The 19,425-nt window shown below is 42.3% G+C and overlaps 1 protein-coding gene across 1 annotated transcript; it reads left to right on the forward strand.

The window, feature by feature from the left end:
• Positions 1–2,837: 2,837 nt before the first annotated feature.
• Positions 2,838–6,074, forward strand: LOC100273518 (uncharacterized). Its single transcript, NM_001147936.1, has 4 exons — positions 2,838–2,996; positions 4,645–4,959; positions 5,039–5,111; positions 5,243–6,074. Exons 2-4 carry the CDS (start codon positions 4,651–4,653, stop codon positions 5,857–5,859), a joined length of 999 nt encoding a protein of 332 aa, NP_001141408.1. The 5' UTR covers positions 2,838–2,996; positions 4,645–4,650; the 3' UTR covers positions 5,860–6,074.
• Positions 6,075–19,425: the final 13,351 nt, after the last annotated feature.

Genomic DNA, 19,425 nt, shown 5'->3' on the forward strand with positions numbered 1-19,425 from the left:
AATTCTGACATCTCAATGGATACGCCTGACAGACCAATGGCTAGATCAATGACTATTTGCCTCGGTGACATCACGCAGACGGTCTGCCCTTGGTCTCGGACAGTCCGCGCCAGCTCTAAAAATCCTTTTGCTCAACTTGTCACCTTCGAGCTAAAGCAAATCAACACAGGCGAACAGTCCGCGAATCATAGTCGGATGGTTCGCGGTTTATAACCGGACAGTCCGCGAGAAGGGGCCGGACTGTCCGCACTTAGCGATTTCAGAACTTGAGTTTCTGACTTGTCGTTGAACTTTGAACTATCTTCTTCAAGTTGCTTTGGCTGAACTTGAGAGAGATCCTATGACTTAGACAGATATATCTAGTGGATTTCAAACTAGTCTAAGTCATGGATCTTGGACAATTTAATTCTTTAACTCATATTTCTTCTTTTGCTCAAACTAGCTCCAAAATAGTGAGATGTTGATTCCTAGCTTTCCAACCTCTCTAGATGTATTGAATAGGTTCCTTAGGGTATTTAGAACTTATCCAAAGAGTAGAACTATTGATAGTTCATCTACTCCATGTTTTACCCCTATATGGTTGTATCTGAGCTGATTCTGACTTAGAAACTAAAATGTTAATCTTATGAACCTATGAATCAAAAGACTAGTCAAACTAGTTAGTTCGAATGGTTGTGATGGTCATCAAGCACCAAAATCAATATAAGAAATGGTTTAAGAACAATTCCCTTTCAATCTCTTCTTTTTGGTGATTGATGCCAACATAAACCAAAGTAAATATGAAGTATGAAATTGTAACTAGTTTGTAATTGGTCAAGTGTTCATAAGCCACTGAAATGAAAGCAGTTCTAAGTGAGTATGAGTGATATTTACATGATTATAATTTGGGATCACATTTGCACCACATGTAATGGTTTTTGCAAACCTTTGATAAAATCTTTTCAAAGTTATTTGCATATGACCTAAAGTACAAGAATGGAATTTTAAGATAGAAATTTTATCAAAAAATTTTACGATATACCGTGGGGGCATATCGTATTTTTTACGATATGTCATGTCTATGGTCACTAGGTCCCATGTCATTTTTACGATGTAGTTGGTCACATGTATATCATTTTATACTTTATTATACTTTATGGTACACTTTGCATGCACACACATGACTATAGGATCTTTGCACGTACAATATAGTGGTCTTGACTATCCTTCAACCTAAGTCATGACAACAACATGCTTATCAGGAATGTAATATCACCCATCATATATTTAATGTGTTATATTTGAGAGTTATCCATTAAGCTATTGCTATGTACTTATCCTCAGGTTCTTAGATGTGGGACCCATTTCCTAGGGTCATACTTTCTTCGGTGGGCTTGACACATCCTTATCTCTTGTAATATAATTATACTTAGACGTGTCGAGCCCCTTGTCCTAAGTCATTAGCTCCTTTGGAGCCCCAAAGTCTAGAGGCCACGGGTGCTGGCCACCCTCATAGTACGAGATTGGGAACTCTTTAGAGATCCCTAGGCCAGTGGATAAACTATCTCGAGCATCTGTTACCTTATTATCCCATGATATAAGGGTCTGAGGACTTAGGCTTATAAGTGCACTAGGAATGAGGATCTCTGAGGACTTAGACTTATAAATGACCTAGGACATGAGTGGCCCTGAGGATTTATACTTACAAGCGTCCTAAGATAATTGATGCCTCGATGGCTTAGTCTTATGGGTATCTCGTGGCATGAGGTACCACATGGACTTAATCTATGGTTAGTGCCTCGTGGCGTAAGGTGCCTTGTAGACTTAAAATACTTTACCCTTGGAGGTCTTGGGACAATAGATGCCCCGGGCCTCATAACGCCTAAGCGATTTAGAAGGTCACTAGATCTTCTAGCAGTTGAACCATTTTATCTGAACACTTCTATGGTATGTCATTTAGTGTTGGGCCCCTCCTTTAGATAGGGCCAATGAAGGTCCTGTCATGGTGGACTCTAAAGTCAGTCTTCCAAATTGAGATTCTTAAATGAGTATTGGCGACAGTCGAGACACAACATTCTTGTGTCGACAATTAGCTTGTGATTTTCAACCCTGAAGAGCTCAAAAATGTCATCACCTTGCCTATTGAATCTGATGCAGTGGCGGATGTAGCGACAAGCGCACTTAGACCAAAAAGCTACGTTGGCCCAACATGCGCAACTACACGTACAAAAGGTAGACACACTTCAATTTAAAGCCAACTGTTTAGATGCTGTAGCTGCAATCCATAGAAACAAAACATTGTAGAAGTAGTAGAAGCCGATACGGATTAAAGCCAAGCTATGTAATAAACTTGTTAAACGAGTAGGTTTTGTTCTCATGTCTCCTTTCTTGGTTCTTTTCTTCTTTATATTATCCTTACAAAATGTTACTAATATTTTTGATAATCTAGTTAAGCTTTAAAAGGTTTGATCAACACAGAGTCTATAGCGATGTTTTTTCCTGAGGGGAGTAAATGATATTACATCTATTCTTGAATATTTATCGCTTGCAAGTTTAGTTTTGAATTAAACCGCGACAAATAAAAAATAACGAAAAGAGTATTAACTAGTCTATGATTAAGGGTTAATATCTTCTTTTATCATTACGGTCTTTATCATTCGCGTTATACGAATTCATGCATTCGCCATTCTGGACGTCTTTCGATCTGATCATATATCGTTCTAGTTCTAGCCTTTTTTTCTGTGGCTTTAATTTGGATTTCTCGGTTCCAAACAGGCACCTTCGTGTCCAGTCGGGTTGTGATTAGCAAAACCGGCCGTTTGGTTGGGGACAGACCACGGCTACCGAACAGCCGGGTTCCACGACCAACCCAACCGCGGGGGAAAGGGGAAAACCCCACGGCCCGGAGCAACCCTTGGGAAAGTCGTCGACGCCGTTGAGTTCGAGGCGACCGGCGGCTCGCCGCCCCGCCACAGCGCCGCTGCGATTTCTTCTGATCCCTGTGGCTCAGCGCGGAGGTAACTACAACCCGTTTTCTCACATTTGCCTTGTCCATGCTCTTACGGCCCCCGCCGTTTAGGTCGCCTTCCGAGCGGGTTTGAATCCGCTGGGGAGTAGATTCAGGTGGGTTATTAGTGCGAGTGCGACTCGATCCGGTGATGCTCATAAGCGTTTGCCGTCGAGGCGGCGGCTCGCTCCGTGTTCGTTGGTGATGTCGAATCGTTGGTTGCTGCCTGTGGTTTTGTTCGTGCGGTCGTGCCATACACAACTCGTTCGATTAAATTCGCTCTCGGGCTTATCAATTGGGAGAGTCTGTTCATGCGGATCTCTGTTGCTGATCAGTAGCAGGTGGAGTCTTTGTGCTTCGAGCCTTCGACGCTTCCAATGCACGGTTGCCTATGAAGCTATGCTCGTCGACCCTATTTGTTCCTGTGATCTGAATTTCTGTTTTGCTGAAACTCAATCTCCCTATGAAAGCAGCAGTACTTGCTTATATCTCTCTTTTTGTTAGGGCCTTGAGTGTTTTGGTGAATATATCAGCTTGCACGCACTAGTCATTAGTCAAGCCTTTCTGCACTCACTCACGAACGAAATGGGAGCGAGTATCAATGCGCTCACTCATTCAACAATCTTCAGAACACTAGATTTTTCATAAATTTCATGGTCGATTTGTTGGCAGCATAGTACAGAGCAACTTGATCAGATTTCCCTGCTTTCAACATACTACTTGCTAGTCCTTGCAGACACATGGCTTGTCGTGCTGCTGTGTAGCTGCCATAAACTCAGCATCGCTGATGCAAGCGTTACACTTTTCTGCATCACCTGTTGTTGAAAATTTCTATCTTATCGGTGCACAGTGCTAGTACCTGTGCTGATCATGTCGTCAAGTTGAACTCCCAAATGGAAATCGAGATCCCTTTGCATCTGTATATGCAGCAATTCTAGTTGGTCGACATACCACGCGGTGCTTGGCCAAGTCGGTAAAGTGCCTTTCTAAGTCTATACCAGCTTGTGTACATGCCCGCCTTTCATAAAACACTCTGGTTGGGTGACATACACTTGTTCTTCTAGATCACCAATAAGAGCGTCTGATTTCGCATTAAGATTCTAAATGTATCTCTAGGAAAAAAAACAATATCCTTTTAGGTTTGTTTTTCCATAACGTCATGCAGGCAATGTTAAATGGGGTCTATAAAATTCTAGTCGGGTCTGGATGAGACATCAGTTGAAGATGACCTTTTCTTATGTACATTTTTGTTCACCGTATGTAAATGTATGTCATGGGAAAAATATGCTAAGTGCTAACATCACATTCTGTCATGCGCTCATGCTTCCTTCGCTTTTAGCATGATTAAATTGTATCTTTTTCTTTTTCTGCTAGAGAATACTGTTAAGTTCTGGTCTATATGTTAGTTGTCCTGGTACCAATAGAACTGACTTATTCCAACAAGAATGCCATGCAACCAGCCATTGACTTGATAATTTGATATAGAAGTGCTATGGGCCAATTGTGTTTGCGTTAGAATTTCAGTAGTGAATGGAATGTGGGTCTTTTCTTTGCCTTGCATTTTATCCATTTTAGTTTTAGCGCCCTCATGGCCTCGTCAGAGAAATACAGTAGATGTTTTCTGACCTATTGCAGTTTTCTTTATTGGCTTATTACAGGGTTAAATGGCAAATAGAGCAAGATGGATGATGAAGTACGAAAAGGGTCTTGTTGATATACTTCATGAGAACAATACTTCACATTATCGTACCCAAAACGGTTGGAGAACGGAGGGGTGGAGGAAAATCGTTAGGGATTTCAATGTAAGGTACCCCGAAGCAAAGTTTAGTAAAATGCAAATCCAGGAACATGAGACTCAATTGAAGAAAGATTATAAGTTGATAAAATCTATCCTCCAACGTGATGGTGTCTCATGGGACCAGAGTGCATCCATGGTTAGAACAACAGATGAAATCTGGGATGATATAATCGAGGTGTGGGCTTAGTTCTTCTACTCTTACCACATACATATGCAACCGAGGTAACTTTTAAAAACTCATTTAAATCTTGTAGGATATGCCCAAGGCACGGAAGTACCAAAGTAAGAGCTTTCCATTGCTCGACTCACTAGAACTGTTATTTGATGGTGAGCACCTCCATCCACCTCACCGGGCACACATGCATAGCCACACTACCTACAGCTGGAAAAGGCTGAGAAGAGCTGTGCTATGTGCTGATACCTTTTGTTTTACTAAAACAAATATGTTACTGTGATAGGTCCAATTCCTGAAGGGGGACAGAAATCGCCTTCCAGCGTACCTCAGAATGTTGGTGAAAATGTTGACGATGGAGGCAACAATACCAGCACAGTCCCAGGTTTGTCTGAAAGACCTAGTGGAACGTTTAACACAAGCGTTACTGAGGCATGGAATAATATCAGCCTACTCCAGCAAACAGCATTAGGACCTCAAGGCATAGATGATCTCGACACGCTGCAAAAACGCGGCGAAGAGGTGCTGGAACGGCTACAGCATGGCGCGGACCGAAGGCTACCGAGAGCTGATGACCAGGCGCAGTCGAGTTCTTGTGTAGAACTGCAGAGGGACAGGCGCAAGAAGCGGAAGGCCCCGGACGTCCAGCAGATGATGGAGACCTATTTGAATTTCAGGATGAAGCAAGCTCACGTCAAAGAACAAAGAGCGAAGGACGCTGGCCAGTTCACGATTTCAGGCTGTATCAAGGCTCTGCACACCATGGCCGATGTGTCAGACGAGGTCAAGGTGTTAGCCTCTGATGTTTTCAAGGACGCTGAGAACAGGGAGATCTTTCTCTCCTATGAACCCAGGCTGCGCAGCTTGTGGCTGAAGAGGGAAGTTGGCAAGCTACTCTCCTGATAGTGGTGTTTTGTTTGTTACCTGTGTCAGTGAGTCAGTCTGACATTCGATTCTGGAGGGAGCTATTGAAGGTCTAGGCTTCATTCACAAACTCTATTAAACCATCTCCGTCAGTTTGAGAGAACACTCCCCTTTTTCCTAAAACCTGCCATATATAGGGGAATTAGGTGAAAAGAGCCGCTCCAGCATATCCTATCTCAATCATCTTTTTCTATATTTTTCAATCCATCACAACATCTCCTCAATCCCTAAGAAATATTCGTTTTAACCTTAATCCACGTGCATTGGACAAGACGTCGTCTTTTTCCTTAATTCTCTTTCTGTCACTGACGCACCGCCGCCGTCGCCAAAGTGAGAAGCGGAGAGAGAGGAAGGTGGTTTTACACATTCTCAAGTAGGTCAAGTAGGTCCTGTCCAAATCTTGTTTATGTACTCTAGTATTCATCTCAATTCACATGTATTGAGCTGGATTGAAGTAGAAATTTTCACCTCAATCAACTTCATATATATATAGAATGAGGTGAATACTAGAGTAACCAAATAAACCCTAAAAGGATTTACACATTTTCCGTCTGGGCCAACACACCCTATTGAAAAATGCCACAGAATGCTCGTTTCCTGACAAAAAGAAAAGGTAGAATTGTTCTACCATTGTTTTCAAGAAAAAAGCGATAGCCCAGCGTCACCCTAAAACCACCACACCATGATATCTAGACATGACAGTGGGTATGGGTATATGCAAATAACTACGAGTAATTATATCAGGTATGGATATTGGGGAATTTTATATCTACGGCTACGAGTATGAATATAATAAAATATCTGCAGATAAATTTTTCGTGGGTATTAATATACAGTTTTATACCCGTTATCTGATGAGTATCTAACATGTGGGCTATCCTAGTTCAATATACTATGATAAATTCTCGTTTTCCAATTTTCGTCAACGACACATTGTTTAGTGCTATAATTGTTATTTGATAATACTGGAATGATAAAATTGTTGAATTATGATAATATTTTTTGTTTGGTGCTAAATGCTAAAATTATCGTGGTTGGGCGGGTAACGGATATCCGTCGGGTAGCGTATACCCGACAAGTAGGTATGTGTATAGATCCATACTCACGAGCATATATGAATATTGATATAGATTGTGTTTTATCTCGTGGGTATGTATTTGCGAGCCATATACCCGTGTCCTACTCGCTCGATTGCCATTCCTATTGATACCTATCAGATAGCTATGCTTATTAATGGGATGCAAATCATTCGCCTAAAATTTGCATTTTGAAGCTCATATGAATGAGAACAAGATTGTAAGAACAGGTGGGCGACGGAAATATTTTTCACTACAAGCTCTTTAGGCCATTCTTTAGATGCAAAATATTTTTAAAGTATTAGAGAAATACTAAGGTTTTACAAAAAAACAAAGCTGCAGCGTGCGGGGATACAATAAAACTTGGTCTCTGAAACCATGGTTGTTAGTTATGCAAGGCCGCAAATAGGCTAAATTCTTATGGGTTATCCGTAGACCCACAAAAGTTTATTTATTTATTTATGTGTTCACGTATAACCCTCCTTTCATTCCTGGTCAAAACTATAGTCATTTTAGGCACTAAAAATAAATTGAGTCCAACAGTTAACCCTAAATCATGTATTTTAAGAAATTAATTACATTATTAGTAAAGAAAGAGTTGAGAATGATGTAAAAAATAAGAATAGGACACTAATGTGATGTGTAGTATATTTAGGTGTGTCCTATATTTTTTATAAAAAAATATAAAATAGGGCATTGTTGGGACTGTTTTTTATGAGTTGAATCTTATATTTGAAGACATGACATTAATTTAAGACACGTTGGAGATGCTAAGTTTTAGAAACTCGAATTACGACCTCTTTCTTCTACACCTCTTTTCTAAACAACAATTTTGCATCTTTGGTTTATAAAGCCATATCTTTGTGACACCCAGTACATGTTCTCTTTGTTAGCTTATAAAACCGTATTTTCGTGATGCACGACGTCATCCAAAGAGGCTCAGATCAAGCACATTCAATGTTATGTGCGACTAACCATGTGGCAAACTTAATCGAAATGTTATTCATGATAAACACTCAGCTCATGCCTTGTCCCTGTGTAGCGGGTTCTTCCTCTCTCCCCCACCCCCACCCCCACCCCAAAACCCTAGCCACCGCCACCTCTCCCTCCCCCCTCTCCCACCCCACGCGGTCACCCCACGATTTCTAAAACATGTCAAAAAATGGGCTACAGATTGACTGCACTGAACACTCACACTAGAGTGTACACTAGACAAAAGGCACTAGACAGGGTGCGCGGAGAGCAATGTAGAGTGGCCTAGAGAGTTAAAGGGCATCTAACATATACGGTGCAGGTGCAGCATCAGACTATGCACCAGATGCACCACTTAGAGGTTGCAAAATACAACCGAGCCGAGTATAAGGCATCAAACATGTTCAGTGTATCATCGGTGGAACATCATATACTCAGAAGTCTCAACGATCGGTAATGACTAGTCTCTAATGGATAGCTGATGTGGAAGGCACTGGACATGTCTGATGACACAACGTTGGCACATATGACATGTCCAGTGATGCACAGAAAAGTTTGTCTCTTTGTAATGGATCTTTTGAGTGCGTGAGGGCTATAAATACTAGCCCAACCGATCGTTTCCAAGTGTGGGAGCTCATATACATTAAAAAGAAGTTGAGAGTTCATTTCATAGCTCTTAGACATCTAAGTACTTAATAGAATCACTTGGTGATTAGCATGAGTTCTTTGCGAAGCGCTTAGGTTAGTTAGACCATTGTTATAGTGCTTGCTATAGGCTTAGTCCTAATAGATTAGAGTGAGGTTAGACACCCTCAAATCCCTCGATGTGTGTGCACGTCGTTGTACTTGTCACGAGTGAAGCGAGCGTCTTGCAAAACCACACAAACCACGTTTGTGGTGTGGCTGCCACTGTGTACCAGAGGCCACTGAGTACCAGAGGAAACGAAGTCTGCAACATTTTGAAAGGGAATTAGGCTTACACCTATTTCCTAATTGATTTTGGTGGTTGAATTGCCCAACACAAATAATTGGACTAACTAGTTTGCTCTAGTGTATAAGTTATACAGGTGCCAAAAGGTTCTCATTTAGCCAATAAAAAGACCAAGAATTGGGTTCAACAAAGAGAGCAAGGGATAACCGAAGTGTGCCCTGGTCTGGCGCACCGGACTGTCCGGTGTGCCACCGGACAGTGTCCGGTGCACCAGGGGACTTCACGTTGAACTCTTCACCTTCGGGAAAATCCAGAGGCGCTCCGCTATAATTCACCGGACTGTCCGATGTACACCGGACAGTGTCCGGTGCCCCAGAGGAGAGCGACTCTAGAACTCGCCAGCTTCGGGAATTTGCTCCGCTATAATTCACCGGATGTGTCCGGTGTACACCGGACTGTCCAGTGTACACCGGACTGTCCGGTGAGCCAGCAGAACAACGACTACTTCGCGCCAACGGTCACCTGCAGAAGCATTAAATGCGCGCCAGAGCGCGCAGAAGTCAGGCACGCGCGAAGTGGCGCACCGGACACTCTACAGTACATGTCCGGTGTGCCACCAGACATCCAGGTGGGCCCAGCAGTCAGAGCTCCAACGGTTGGAACCCAACGGCCTGGTGACGTGGCTGGCGCACCGGACACTGTCCGGTGTGCACCGGACTGTCCGGTGCACCATGCGACAGACAGCCTCCACCAAACGACTAGTTTGGTGGTTGGGGCTATAAATACCCCCCAACCACCCCACATTCAAATTAATCATCCAAGTTTTCCTACTTCAACTACTTACAAGAGCTCTATCATTCAATTCTAGACACACCCAAGTGATCAAATCCTCTCCAAATTCCACACAACGCCTTAGTGATTAGTGAGAGAGATTTGCTTGTGTTCTTTCGAGCTCTTGCGCTTGGATTGCTTTCTTCTTTCTCATTCTTTCTTGAGATCAATACTCACTTGTAACCTAGGCAAGAGACACCAATTGTGTGGTGGTCCTTGCGGGGAAGTTTTGTTCCCTGTTGATTTGAGAAGAGAAAGCTCACTCGGTCCGAGGGACCGTTTGAGAGAGGGAAAGGGTTGAAAGAGACCCGGTCTTTGTGACCACCTCAACGGGGAGTAGGTTTGCGAGAACCGAACCTCGGTAAAACAAATCCACGTGTCACACTCCTTATTCGCTTGTGATTTGTTTTGCACCCTCTCTCGCGGACTTGATTATATTTCTAACGCTAACCCGGCTTGTAGTTGTTATTAACTTTGTAAATTTCAGTTTCACCCTATTCACCCCCCTCTAGGCGACTTTCAATTGGTATCAGAGCCCGGTGCTTAATTAGAGCCTAACCGCTCGAAGTAATGTCGGGAGAACACGCTAAGAAGGAGATGGAGACCGGCGACAAGCCCGCTACAAGCCACGGGAAGGCTTCATTGGAAGAGTCCCGCAACAAAAAGAAAGGGAAGGAGAAGAAAGCCTCCTCCCACAAGTCGCATCGGAGTGGCGACAAGAAAAAGAAAATGAGGAAGGTGGTCTACTACGAGACCGACACTTCATCACCTTCCACCTCCGGCTCCGACGCGCCCTCCATAGCTCCTAAGCGCCATGAGCGCAAGAAGTTTAGTAAGATCCCCTTACACTATCCTCGTACTTCTAGACATACTCCATTACTTTTTGTTCCATTAGGCAAACCGCCAACCTTTGACGGTGAAGACTATGCTAGGTGGAGTGATTTAATGAAATTTCATCTAACCTCACTCCACAAAAGTATATGGAATGTTGTTGAGTTTGGAGCACAGGTACCATCTGTAGGGGATGAGGATTTTGATGAGGACGAGGTGACCCAAATCGAGCACTTCAACTCCCAAGCCACAACAATACTCCTCGCCTCTCTAAGTAGGGAGGAGTACAACAAGGTGCAAGGACTAAAGAGCGCCAAGGAGGTTTGGGACGTGCTCAAAACCGCGCACGAGGGTGATGAACTCACCAAGATCACCAAGCGGGAAACGATCGAGGGGGAGCTCGGTCGCTTCCGTCTTCGCCAAGGGGAGGAGCCACAAGACATGTACAACTGGCTCAAAACCTTGGTGAATCAAGTGCACAACCTCGGGAGCAAAAAGTGGGATGACCACGAGGTGGTTAAGGTTATTTTAAGATCACTTATTTTACTTAACCCTACTCAAGTACAATTAATTCGTGGCAATCCAAGATATACACTAATGACTCCCGAGGAAGTAATCGGGAATTTTGTGAGCTTTGAATTTATGATCAAGGGCTCACGGAAGATCAACGAGCTTGACAGTCCTTCTACGTCCAAAGCTCATCCGGTCGCATTCAAAGCGACGGAAGAGAAGAAGGAGGAGTCTACACCGAGTAGAACACCCATCGACGCCTCCAAGCTCGACAACGAGGAAATGGCGCTCGTCATCAAAAGCTTTCGCCAAATCCTCAAGCAAAGGAGGGGGAAAGATTACAAGCCCCGCTCCAAGAAGGTTTGCTACAAGTGTGGTAAGCCCGATCACTTTATTGCAAAATGTCCTATTTCTAGTGATAGTGACAGGGGCGATGACAAGAAGGGGAGAAGAAAGGAGAAGAAGAGGTACTACAAGAAGAAGGGCGGCGATGCCCATGTTTGTCGCGAGTGGGACTCCGACGAAAGCTCTAGCGACTCCTCCGACGACGAGGACGCCGCCAACATCGCCGTCACCAAGGGGCTTCTCTTCCCCAACGTCGGCCACAAGTGCCTCATGGTAAAGGACGGCAAAAAGAAAAAGGTTAAATCTAAATCCTCCACTAGATATGAATCCTCTAGCGATGACAATGCTAGTGATGAGGAAGATAATTTGTGTACTCTTTTTGCCAACTTAAACATGCAACAAAAGGAGAAATTAAACAAATTAATTAGTGTCATCCATGAGAAGGATGATCTCTTGGACTCCCAAGAGGACTTCCTAATCAAGGAAAACAAAAAGCATGTTAAAGTTAAAAATGCTTATGCTCTAGAAGTTGAAAAATGTGAAAAATTATCTAGTGAGCTAAGCACTTGCCATGAGACTATAGACAACCTTAGAAATGAGAATGCTAATTTGTTAGCTAAGGTTGATTCCATTGCTTGTAATGTTTCAATTCCCAATCTTAGAAATAATAATGATGATTTGCTTGCTAAGATTGAAGAATTGAACATTTCTCTTGCTAGCCTTAGAGAAGAAAATGAAAAATTGCTTGCTAAGGCTAAAGATTTTGATGTTTGCAATGCTACCATTTCCGACCTTAGAAGTAAAAATGATATATTGCATGCTAAGGTTGTAGAATTAAAATCTTGCAAACCATCTACATCTACCGTTGAGCACACTACTATTTGCACTAGATGTAGAGATGTTGATATTAATGCTATACATGATCATATGGCTTTAATTAAACAACAAAATGATCATATAGCTAAACTAGATGCAAAAATTGCCGAGCATGAAATTGAAAATGAAAAATTTAAATTTGCTCGTAGTATGCTTTATAGTGGGAGACGCCCTGGCATTAAGGATGGCATTGGCTTCCAACAGGGAGGCAATGTCAAACTTAATGCCCCTCCTAAGAAATTGTCTAATTTTGTTAAGGGCAAGGCTCCCATGCCTCAGGATAATGAGGGTTACATTTTGTACCCTGTCGGTTATCCCGAGAGCAAAATTAGGAGAATTCACTCTAGGAAGTCTCACTCTGGCCCCAATCATGCTTTTATGTATAAGGGTGAGACATCTAGTTCTAGGCAACCAACCTGTGCTAAGTTGCCTAAAAGGAAAACTCCTAGTGCATCAAATGATCATAACATTTCATTTAAAACTTTTGATGCATCCTATGTTTTAACTAACAAATCCGGCAAAGTAGTTGTCAAGTATGTTGGGGGCAAGCACAAGGGGTCAAAGACTTGTGTTTGGGTACCTAAAGTTCTTGTATCTAATGCCAAAGGACCCAAAACCATTTGGGTACCTAAAGTGAAGAACTAAACTTGTTTTGTAGGTTTATGCATCCGGGGGCTCAAGCTGGGTAATCGACAGCGGGTGCACAAACCACATGACAGGGGAGAAGAAGATGTTCTCCTCCTACGAGAAAAACCAAGATCCCCAACGAGCTATTACATTCGGGGATGAAAATCAAGGTTTGGTCAAAGGATTGGGTAAAATTGCTATATCACCTAACCATTCTATTTCCAATGTTTTTCTTGTAGATTCATTAGATTACAATTTGCTTTCCGTTTCTCAATTATGCAAAATGGGTTACAACTGTTTATTCACTGATGTAGGTGTCACTGTCTTTAGAAGAAGTGATGATTCAATAGCATTTAAGGGAGTGTTAGAGGGTCAGCTATACTTAGTGAATTTTGATAGAGCTGAACTCAACACTTGCTTAATTGCTAAGACTAACATGGGCTGGCTCTGGCATCGCCGACTAGCACATGTTGGAATGAAGAATCTTCATAAGCTTCTAAAGGGAGAGCACATTTTAGGATTAACAAATGTTCATTTTGAGAAAGACAGGATTTGTAGCGCATGCCAAGCAGGGAAGCAAGTTGGCACTCACCATCCACACAAGAACATCATGACAACCGACAGGCCACTGGAGCTCCTACAATGGATCTATTCGGCCCGATAGCTTACATAAGCATCGGCGGGAGTAAGTACTGTCTAGTTATTGTGGATGATTATTCTCGCTTCACTTGGGTATTCTTTTTGCAGGAAAAATCTTATACCTAAGAGACCTTAAAGGGATTCTTGAGACGAGCTCAAAACCAGTTCGGCTTAAGGATCAAGAAAATTAGAAGCGACAACGGGACGGAGTTCAAGAACTCTCAAATTGAAGGCTTCCTTGAGGAGGAGGGCATCAAGCATGAGTTCTCTTCTCCCTACACACCACAACAAAATGGTGTAGTGGAGAGGAAGAATAGAACTCTATTGGACATGGCAAGAACCATGCTTGATGAGTACAAGACTTCGGATCAGTTTTGGGCCGAGGCGGTCAACACCGCCTGCTACGCCATCAACCGATTATATCTACACCGAATCCTCAAGAAGACATAATACGAACTCCTTACCGGTAAAAAGCCCAATATTTCATATTTTAGAGTCTTTGGTAGCAAATACTTTATTCTTGTTAAAAGAGGTAGAAAATCTAAATTCGCTCCTAAGACTATAGAAGGCTTTTTACTAGGATATGATTCAAACACAAGGGCATATAGAGTCTTTAACAAGTCCTCTGGACAAGTTGAAGTTTCTTGTGACGTTGTGTTTGATGAGACTAACGACTCTCAAATAGAGCAAGTTGATCTTGATGAGATAGGTGGTGAAGAGGCTCCATGCATCGCGCTAAGGAACATGTCCATTGGGGATGTGTGTCCTAAGGAATCCGAAGAGCCTCCAAATGCACAAGATCAACCATCCTCCTCCACGCAAGCATCTCCACCAACTCAAAATGAGGATGAGGCTCAAGTTGATGAAGGAGAAGATCAAGCAAATGAGCTACCTCAAGATGACGACAATGATCAAGGGGGAGATGCAAATGATCAAGACAAGGAGGATGAAGAACCAAGGCCGCCACACCCAAGAGTCCACCAAGCAATTCAACGAGATCACCCCGTCGACACCATCCTCGGCGACATTCATAAGGGGGTAACCACTAGATCTCGTGTTGCACATTTTTGTGAGCATTACTCTTTTGTTTCCTCTATTGAGCCACACAGGGTAGAGGAAGCACTTCAAGATTCGGATTGGGTGGTGGCGATGCAAGAGGAGCTCAACAACTTCACTAGGAATGAGGTATGGCATTTGGTTCCACGTCCTAATCAAAATGTTGTAGGAACCAAGTGGGTCTTCCGCAACAAGCAAGATGAGCATGGTGTGGTGACAAGGAACAAAGCTCGACTTGTGGCCAAAGGATACTCCCAAGTCGAAGGTTTGGATTTCGGTGAAACCTATGCACCCGTAGCTAGGCTTGAGTCAATTCGAATATTATTAGCCTATGCTACTTACCATGACTTTAAGCTTTATCAAATGGATGTGAAAAGTGCCTTCCTGAAAGGGAATTAGGCTTACACCTAGTCCCTAATTAATTTTGGTGGTTGAATTGCCCAACACAAATATTGGACTAACTAGTTTGCTCTAGTGTATAAGTTATACAGGTGCCAAAGGATTCACACTTAGCCAATAAAAAGTCCAAGTATTGGGTTCAAACAAAGGAGCAAGAGCCAACCGAAGGCACCTCTGGTCTGGTGCACCGGACTGTCCGGTGTGCCACCGGACATGTCCGGTGCACCAGAGGACTCCGACTTCAAACTCTTCACCTTCGAGAATTCTCGGAAGCCGGCACGCTATAATTCACCGGACTGTCCGGTGCTCCAAGGATGAGCGGCCTCGCGAACTCGGCAGCCTCGGGAATTCACTTCGGCTGCTCCGCTATAATTCACCGGACTGTCCGGTGTACACCGGACTGTCCGGTGTGACAGCGGGGCAACGGCTACTTCGGCGCCAACGGTCACCTGCAGGCGCATTAAATGCGCGCCAGAGCGCGCAGAAGTCAGGCACGCGCGTTATGGCGCACCGGACACTCTACAGTACATGTCCGGTGCGCCACCGGACATCCAGGCGGGCCCAGAAGTCAGAGCTCCAACGGTCAGAACCCAACGGCTTTGGTGATGTGGCTGGCGCACCGGACATGTCCGGTGTGCACCGGACTGTCCGGTGCACCATGCGACAGACAGCCCCACCAAACGGCTAGTTTTTGGATGGTGGCTATAAATACCACCCCAACCGGCCAATTCAAGGGAAGGAGCCCAAGCAACATTCCAAGTCATATAGTTGACATACTCAAGCCCTCCCAACCACATATATTCATTGATCCATCCTATACACAAGATTTAGACCACTACAACCAACACAAGTGCCACAAAAAAGAGAGCAAGCAAAAGAGAGCTACTCATTTGAGTTTAGCACTAGTGCCTTGTGAGATTCATCGAGAGATAGTGTGTGCTTCATCTTTGTGTTCATTTGTGCGTGGAGTTTTGACTCCCATTGAACTTCCTCCAAAGTTTTGGAGGCTTGTAAAAGCTAGCAAGAGACACCAAAGTGTGTGGTGATCCTTGCGGGATCGAGAGTGATCCTTGAGAAGAAGAAGAGCTCGCCGATCCTTGTGTGATCGGGGGAGAGAGGGAAAGGGTTGAAAAAGACCCGTCCTTAAGTGGACTCCTCAACGGGGACTAGGCCTTCGAGGGCCGAACCTCGGTAAAACAAATCACCCGTGTCCATTGTGTTTATTGCTTGTGATTTGTTTGTTTTCCCTTGCTCTAAGTTTTCTTGCACCATTATTAGCTAATTTCATTTGGTGTTGCTTCAAGTTAAATTTCCATTTAGTGAAGCAACACGTTGCAAGAAAGAACTTGTTCTAGTGCTCTTCTCATCTAAGGGTTCTTGCTTTGTTATTCTATAACTTATTAGTTGTATTGATTTATCTCTCCCGCATTATTTAGCAATACTCTTTTCAAGCAAGAACTTAGTTTCTATTCTCCGATATTTGTATATCTTGTTCTAACCACTAATCAAGGCATCTAGTTGGGGGATAAAGTTTTAATTTTCAGGTTCCGCCTATTCACCCCCCCTCTAGGCGACTTTCAATTGGTATCAAAGCTAGGCACTTCATCTTGAGTCTAACAACTCGAAGTGATGGCTCGTAGAAGATCCCAAAAGAACAAGAAGACCCAAGAGAACAAGGAGGTAACTCTTGAGATATTACTTTCCAATTGTTCTAATTATGATTCATGGTCTACTAGAGTAATAAATGCTTTTAGAACGGTAGATCCACAATTAGAACTAATTTTAGACAAGAGTATCTTCCCTCCTAGTTATAACGAAAAAATTGTCTCCGAGGAGGATCAAAGATGTTTTCGCTTAAACTACCTAGCTTTTGACATCTTAAGCAATTCTCTTAGCAAAGAAGATTATCGTGCCTTCATATCGAATTATGACGAATCAATCCATGATGCGCATGATATTTGGACTAGAATTAAAAGGAAATTTAATGAGTCCAAACATGATAGTTCATTTTGTGCTTCTACTTCCTTTGGTATTTGTGATACTAACCCTTGCAAGGAAGAAGAAGAAAATGAACGGTGGAGACCAAACGATGAATCCACCTCTCCAAAAGGTTTGTCTTCCCATTTCGATTCCCACATGTGTTGTGTGGCTAATGCAAATGATAGCGGAAGCACAAATGAGGATGAGGAGGAAGAAAGAAGCTTTGTGCAACTCTACGCTCGACTAAGCCAAGAAGATAAGGCGGTCATGCTCAAGCTGCTAGAAAGAGCGAGAGAGCAAGGCGAAGCTCGTCAAAGGCTAGAAAGTATTCTCTCCATGAAGATGCAATGCTTTGACGAGTTGACTAAAGAACATGAGGAGCTAAAGTGCTCTCATGTTGATTTGGTCCAAAGGTATGAAACTATTTCAATTGAGCAAGATAACGCTTTACATTGTATCGCTCAATTAGTAAATAAGAATACCTTGCTTAAGGACCAAGTAGAAAAGCTAAAAATTGAAAATTTAGTTTTTCAAGAAAAATATGATATGCTCCTATGCTCTCATGAAAATCTTAGAGATGATCATATCATATTAAACATTGCTCATGAGGTTGTGATAGAAAATTTAAAATCCCAACAACCTCACTCATGCACATGTATTCAAATTGATACTATATTACCATGTGCTAATGCTTGTTGTCCGTCGACAAGCAAATCTTCTTTTGAGCTAGAACTTGCAGGAACAAATGATGATACATATCAAAAGCTCAAGGAAGAAAATGAGAGGCTAAAAATGAGCTTGACACAACTAAAAGGGAAGTGCATTGCTCAACCTTCTCAAGATAACCGTGATCACATGGTGAAGAAGCTTGAGATGGGAACAACCGTGGAATGCACTACATCCCTTGAAGAAAATGTCAAGGATTTGAGGATTGCCAAGAGGAAGAAACAAAAGAAGAAATTCAACACCTCCTCCAAAAGCCTCAACCACGCCTCCACAAAAAGTAACATCCAAGGTAATGATCAAGCCACACTTCACATTAAGAGGTGTAGTGAATGCTTTGAAGAGGGACACTTGATTAGGTCATGTCCCTACATTAAAAATGGCTTGATTATTAACAAGGATGATAGACTTTGTTTTAAATGCTCTAAGAAGGGACACTTACTTAGATCTTGTCCCCATTTAAAACAAAAAGGCATAGGGTTAGAAAAGAAAGTTTTTACTAACCATGTAGCAAGCAACAAACAAGGAAAGAAGAAAGCTTCAAAACTTGAAAAAAGACTATGCTACACATGCCGAAAGAAGGGACATCAATGCAAGGATTGTCCCACTGGTAACAATTCTACTCCTAACTTGTCAATTGATTTTCATGTAACTAGGCAACCCAAAATTGCAACTTGTGCTAGAAAGGTAATGAGCTTACCTAGTGCTAACACAAAGGACTCTTGGGTTCCTAGATCTTTGTTGACTAACCGTGATGGACCCATCAAGCGGTGGGTACCAAAATATGCTTGACAAGCTTTGCAGGAAAAGGAGATGATATGAAGCCTTGGGGTGCTTGAGAGAGTCCATTCGATTCTTATCAACTCAAGCTATCAATCTTCAATAATCTATATACATGATTGACCCAAGGTTATTTTTAAAATTGCTATGTCTTAAACTCATATCATCTCGAGGAAAATATTATATGTTGTAGGAAGTGAAGAGACATCATGTGCGAAAAGTCAAGACCTACAACATAGAGGAAAGTCAAAGGATGGTAACTTCTATGCTTTTAAGTGCAAGTATTTTAAATCATTATCTCTTATGTGTCTTGTGTAGTCACATAGAAATGTGTAGCACTTCAAATATCTTCAAATTTATATTACCATTCTTTGAAGAAATTTCCTCTCATATGGTAGATTGCATATTCATCATTTCCATTCTATAGCAATCTACATGCTTTAAAATATTGCAAGTATCTCATGGCATGTTTTCTCACTAAGTGTTTTATTATTGCCATGATTCTAGATATAGAGAGATATTTCATATTCTTAAAAGGATGAGGTGTCATGTAAGGAATTCTAATCCTTAGGACACTTATAAAAGGAAAACTCTCTCTATAACTAGAATAGTGAGACTATTGATTTTATTTAAGTAACCCAAGTAGTCTCACTTGTAGAGAATAAGTTTCTCTTTGGAAGCGTGTAATCTAACATGAAAAGAAAAATCAATTCAATGTTTTATGATGTATTTCTACTTGCTCAAATTGGATATGATTCTTTCACATTTATCGCCTTCCAAATCATGAATTAGATTTATTCCTAATCTCAAAGGATTATTTATGCTTGTTTTATAAGTTAAAATTGAGCATAACATCATCTATGGATAATCTAGTTCATGCTATGAAGTTTCCATGTTTCAGTAATCTAGCTTTTCATTCCTTATCAAAAATGGTTACAAATGGAAACTAGTGCTTGTGTTACTAACAAA

Source organism: Zea mays, chromosome 10, assembly GCF_902167145.1.
Source record: "Zea mays cultivar B73 chromosome 10, Zm-B73-REFERENCE-NAM-5.0, whole genome shotgun sequence".
In the NCBI taxonomy this organism is placed as follows: Eukaryota; Viridiplantae; Streptophyta; class Magnoliopsida; order Poales; family Poaceae; genus Zea; species Zea mays.

Excerpts from the sequence above, each read along its gene's own strand:
- LOC100273518 (NM_001147936.1), top strand. The coding sequence starts at position 4,651 with ATGGCAAATAGAGCAAGATGGATGATGAAGTACGAAAAGGGTCTTGTT. Across the intron at positions 4,960-5,038 it reads TCTGGGATGATATAATCGAG|GATATGCCCAAGGCACGGAA; the intron begins GTGTGGGCTTAG and ends TAAATCTTGTAG. Across the intron at positions 5,112-5,242 it reads ACTAGAACTGTTATTTGATG|GTCCAATTCCTGAAGGGGGA; the intron begins GTGAGCACCTCC and ends TTACTGTGATAG.